The 5,922-nt window shown below is 42.1% G+C and overlaps 1 protein-coding gene across 1 annotated transcript in view; it reads left to right on the top strand.

The window, feature by feature from the left end:
* Positions 1-3,774: 3,774 nt before the first annotated feature.
* foxo3b (forkhead box O3b) overlaps positions 3,775-5,922 on the top strand; it is a 42,019-nt gene continuing 39,871 nt past the window's right edge. The window contains exons 1-2 of the mRNA XM_069721677.1: positions 3,775-4,081; positions 4,422-5,152. Of these exons, the coding sequence (XP_069577778.1) occupies positions 4,592-5,152 (561 nt within the window). The 5' untranslated portion in view covers positions 3,775-4,081; positions 4,422-4,591. The remainder of the gene's footprint in view (positions 4,082-4,421; positions 5,153-5,922) is intronic.

The following is a 5,922-nucleotide window of genomic DNA, read 5'->3' as shown; positions in this document are numbered from 1 at the left end:
CAGACTCTAAATATCTCTCTCTTATTTCATCTATATTTTAGTTGCAAATTAAAGGGCAGAGATATTTTTACTGGCTGTGGCGCTTTACGTCTTCCTCCTGTTATCCTGTAGGGGGCAGCAGAGGGCAACCCATCCCTCAAGGTTTATTATTGCGTCCATCTAAGGATGAGGTCATCCTGGTGCACCACTCCAGCCTGGACCAGCCCACTCTGACAACTATACAGTATCTCTACCAAGAGTGTTATATAAGGTACTGTGTCTGAAATCTCTTAGCAGACACCATCATGAGACAAGTCCAGACACATCACAGTAAATATATAACCATATAATGAAGCACAGTTAAGGTGTGTGCGCAGATACATGAATATAACATGTCTCATTAAAAAGTGCTTGACTCAACAGCAAGGATCCATGTCTACCCCACCATAACTTTCAATTTAAGACAAATCAATCATGCTCTATGCCGAGGCCCCTAATCCAATCAGAGCATTATGTCGTTTGGGGAAAACATCTGACACAAACAGAGATGGCCGCCTTGCTTTGTGATTGTCTTAATTGGATGATTCACGCTGGCTTAGAGGAGTGGTCTTCGTCTCCATCCCCTCTGGACCACAGATTTGATACTCCATGCTGACGGAGGGGAAAAACTGAAACGGCTCACCTTTTGTGTCTTTCTCATCGACTTATCACTGGAAATAGGAACACAGGAATATTGTGTGGTTGACATCCCTTAGATAAAACACAATATGTTCTAATAGGCCTAAAATGTGAATTATGTTTCAAGGTAGCCTTTGATGTCAGAAGGTCTTGTTAAAATTAAAATAATGAAATCAAGTTTTGAGAAAGAACAGTTGTCAAGGACAAATTACTAGATGTCAGACATTGTCCTGATGCAGCTGATCAAATACATTTTCTCTGGATCACATCTTATATAAGTGGTTCCAACCTGTTCAAGCCTGTGAGTTGTTTGTTTGAATGAAAAAAGAGGTAAATACAAATGATTCAGGTTTCTGTGTGTTTACTTGTGTGCACGGCCATGTCCTTGTGTGACACTTTTGTGGCCTTAAACAGGAGCCTGTAGGATGGAGCTGGTTTATTTTAGTGCAGAATTGATTGGTCCAGTGCCAGAAATACTATAGCAGGGTATTTAAGGAACATGCCTGACATTTATTTTATACATACTATTTTTATTGTATATACTGTGCATTTTTATATTTAATATTTTTTTTATCAATATTTAAGTATCTATCTATCTATCTATCTATCTATCTACCTATCTATCTATCTATCTATCTATCTATCTATCTATCTATCTATCTATCTATCTATCTATCTATCTATCTATCTATCTATCTATCTATCTATCTATCTATTTTATTTTCACATAACATACAGTTGATCAATGCATGTTTAAAGAATTTTTTTTGAATAATTGAAAAAAAAGAGAAATTTGCACATTATTTTAAGTGTGCAGGTGCATATTTGTGCCAGGACAAAAGATGCCATGAAGTCAGCGTTTGGTCAATTGAAATAAAATAATAAAGACATCCAAACAATCTAATCAGTTGGGGTAAATTAAAGGTGGCACTCAAAAAACAAATACTGGTACGTACTCTTGAACAACCTGAACCTTAAAATCGTCAAAGAATAAAAAGCCAGTTTTAAATATGTGCATATATAGGAGCAGAATCAGTGAGAAATAAATCATTGAAAGCCTGTATTGTTTCTTTGGACTGGTCCTGAAACAATTATTAAAAAAAAAAAATCAACTACTTTTACCTTTGCAGGCCTTAATCAATGCATCAGGTTCATCATATTTAAAATGGAAGCCAAACAAATGTCGTGCTATTCTGAATGATCGCCAGCTGCAAAAATAGCAAACAAAATCCGACTTCAAATTCTCGAGCAGCACACAACATTTTTTTTTATCAGTTCATATATTTAAAAGCTGATACAAGTCATTTAGAGATAGAAAAGCCTTTGTCTCAGTCACTGTGCATGAGTTTTTTTCTGCATACAGACACAAACTCTCACTCAGACATCCTAACCTCTCGCTGTACATCCAGAGTAGTTAACTCTACAGTTCTCTGCAGGAGCCAAACTGCTGCATCAGGTATTCTCTTTGATGTAAAGGGAACAAAAACCTTCACACAATGTGTGTACGTGTAGAGCGACTACCTCCTGTAATCCTGTACAGTAAAGACTCCAGACTGCTGCTGTACATGAGCATGTGAGCTGCACCGATCTGCCTGCGTAAATGTGTGTCCACGAGCACAGTAAAACAATTGTCAAACAGAGCCTGTCTCTCTGCTCTGGTTGTGATGAAGATCACCCTGAAAACACACGTGTAAGGCTCGTATACAATATGTTTGCAGCTGTGTTTTCAGCAGTAAATAATAATAAACTGCAGTGGGATGAATTTACTTGCATCTAAGAAATGTTACAAGGACACCATAAAAAATAAAACTGTAAACAGACACATCACAGTAACATACAGTTACATATTGTTGTGTCACAATGCAAAAAAAAAATACAGACACATTGATGCATAATAAATCCATCCAATAATATTCAAGTGATATCTTGTCATGGTCAACTCTGAACGCGCATTCCTGCACTGAAACGGCGAGCACGCGCATCTCGCACGGCAGGCAGCCCTCGGTGAAACAAAGGAGAAGTGGCCGCGGCTGTTTTGATCCAGTCAAGGTGGAGGAGGAGGAGGAGGTGGTGGGGGGAGGTCCAGAACATCACTTACAGGACGGAGAACCATCTAGGATTTCTCCCCTTATCTCTGGGTGACGGGGTGACGTCATCATGAAACTACGGAAGGGGCGTGGTCTGGGAGCCGTGATAGGCGTGATTGACAACCTGGTTCGCTGATTAAAGGCACAATCAGCCATTGAACTTTTAGTACTGAATACTCTTCATCTTTCATGGTGTTTTAAACAGTATTAAATAATTATCTGACTCTGGTGGAAAATTATTGTAAAACTCTTATAATATTCCAAAAGACGATACTATAATATGCAGTAAGAAGCTGTTTCAGATCTTAAGATCTTAAGGAATATTTTCTCTATAATGATGTTCTTAATGAATTACTGGTACAATTGAAGAGAATACATCACGGTACGCATTCTTTCTTTAGAAATAAACGTTGGGACGATGACCATAAGTCTGCCTCTATTCCAGCACTTTATCTGTAAAATACTGCTTTAAGACTAATTGAAACAGTTTGTCGATGAGCATAATTGATTAGTCAGTTATTAGATTAATTGGCAGTCATTGTTAAGTGACTGATTTGTTAGTATTTTTTTGTCTTGTCTAAACTTGGCATCTTTGTGTTTTGCACTGTTGGACAGACCAAAAAAAGCATTTTTGATGTGTTGACTCATCAGTAATTGTAATAGTTATCTTTGACTATTTTCGGATGTTTTATGGGCCACACAATGAATTGACAATGAAAAATACCCATCAATTGCAACCCTGAACTGCCTTTTTATGACCAGGTGAATCTATAAAAATAAGGAAGCACACCTGTGGTGCCAGAAATGATTTCAGACACAGTATTGGACCATGAAATTAACATATTACTGGACTGAAGTGTTTCCCTCGTCTTCTTCTGTTGAGCCCATTTATTTCTGTGCACATCAACATGTTAGGACGTGTCCCTGTCTCCACCTGCTCGCAGACAGCGCCGTCAGGCTGGGCTGTCGTGTCTCTTTAAAAGGCGATCCTCCCATTGCACAGGATCCAGGGGGCTGGCCCTGGATCGACTCGCATGCATTCGGGTGTCTGTGTGCGTACGTACGTGTGTGCGTGTGAGTGCGTGGATATGTGTGTGTAGTGCTGTGTGGAGAGCAAATCGAGATCCAGTAGTAACCCGGAGTGAGGTGGCAGTCTTATTCCACATCGACCTGCCCTGCGTCCATCCTATTTGTCTTAATATCGCAGAGCGCACTTGAGGAGTGAAAGACAAACGAGTCAAGATGGCATGTGGAAGTGGCTGTGGACAATCCGGGATCTAGTCTCCTGGTGGGTTTTTTTTTTGCTACCACGGAGCGCAAGTGACTGGCCGTGCAAGGTATTTCATTTAAAGTGTTCAGAGGGGAGGATTTATTTCCCAGAGAAAGGAGGTTTGAGCACTTTGTCTCCAGCCGATGATCTCCAGTAGGTGGATTGAGATCCGTGCACCAGGTTTTGTGTTGAGCTCCTATTAATGAGCAAGCAGTGTTTCATTCTAAACGGAGTGAAGCTCAAAGAGGAGAAGAGCTTACTTCAAATCCATTTGTCTTTTTTTTGGTCATTTTAGTTTAGTGTAGCTTCATTGACAGATGTTAAACCCAAACACACAGCCGCTGTATTGTGTGTCGCGTTCATCTTCTGGTTTTGGTTTGTTAAATCTCTCTTTATATCCTCAACAGGCTTTAAGAAGTAAGTTGCTCTTGGCCCTGTTGGGACTTCGCTGGTGTGGAATAGCAACAAAGGACGGGAGCGCGCATTCATGGGACGCGACTTTGACAGCTCTTCATTTCTTGTCTTATAACTTTATTACCTGGCAGCGGGGGCGAGATTGTGACTGGAGCTGGAGACAATGGCTGAGGCTCCGTTTTCCGACGCACTCCCGGACTTGGACGTAGTCATCGACCCGGATTTTGAGCCCCAAAAGCGGCCCAGATCTTGCACCTGGCCGCTGCCACGACCGGAGTTGAGCGCGGTGAAAGCGGAGAGCAATGACACAGATATCATACCCGAGGAAGAGGATGACGAAGAGGACAACGCCACCCATACGGCCATTGGTGTCAATGGCGTGTCTGGCGTGGCGACAGAGGACCAGAGCAGCAACAGCCCCATTGCTGATGGAGCGCTTTCCTCCCCCGGACAGGAGAGCGGAGGCTCCCCTCTCTCCACGCACTCCCCGCCGGCCACAGCTGGTGCCCTGACCCCCAGCAGCCTAGGTGCCGCGCAGACCCCAAGGAAAGCATCATCCCGCCGTAACGCCTGGGGGAATCTCTCTTATGCCGACCTGATAACCAAAGCCATTGAGAGCGCGCCGGACAAGAGACTGACGCTGTCCCAGATTTATGACTGGATGGTCAGATCTATCCCCTTCTTCAAAGACAAAGGCGACAGCAACAGCTCTGCAGGATGGAAGGTAGGAGTCGTCCCAGCACCCACCCAGCCCCCCTCCTTCCTCCATCAAAACAAAAACAAAAAGCATGTGGCTCGCAAACCCACTGACGTACACGCACAGACAGACAGTCACACGCACACAATTTTGCCAGCGCTGTTTTTACGAGCGTCTATTCGGAAAGTCTGGCACTCATTATTCCTCTCATTATCATACTAATGGAAATTACAGATCAGTGGGAAAACAGGGAAAATGAGAGAAAATTACACCAGGCCGTCATTTAGGATCATTTATCTTTTAAAGTGGCGGGTTTGATGACCTTTACATAATTGTTTTGAACAAAATATGAAAATCTTCATTGGTCCCTGGACATTGTGTGCAAATATCTCCAAAAGATTTGGAAAATGTGAATGGAAATTGCATTAGATTTTTTTGATTTTTTTGTATTCTGATGTCTCTGATGTACCGTGGTATTCCTTTGCTGGCTGGAATTGGAGCAAACAAACGTTTTAAACCAGTTTGTCTGGAGACACAGTGCCCTATTTTGAGTGATGCAATCCCGTTTAAGACGCTCAGAGAATGATACAATTACATAAGACAGTTACTGAACAGCAGCTAATCCATTAATGGACCAAGGAGCTGAATGCAAACAAAACCATTCACCAATAATGCTGCGTGTGTGAATCCTGAGAAGACCTCCTTTATGTGGATCCTCCTCTGTGAAACGTCGGCGTGCTTCATTGCAGTCACGGCGTCTTTTTGTGCCCGTGAGATTATAATGCTTCTACGCGTTC

Source organism: Brachyistius frenatus, unplaced genomic scaffold (assembly GCF_029030835.1).
Source record: "Brachyistius frenatus isolate BFR_SWC_R1_liver_20210118 unplaced genomic scaffold, ASM2903083v1 Contig_270, whole genome shotgun sequence".
Classification (NCBI taxonomy): Eukaryota; Metazoa; Chordata; class Actinopteri; family Embiotocidae; genus Brachyistius; species Brachyistius frenatus.
Note: the sequence above shows the minus strand (reverse complement) of the source record. Positions and strands in the feature narration are given on the sequence as shown.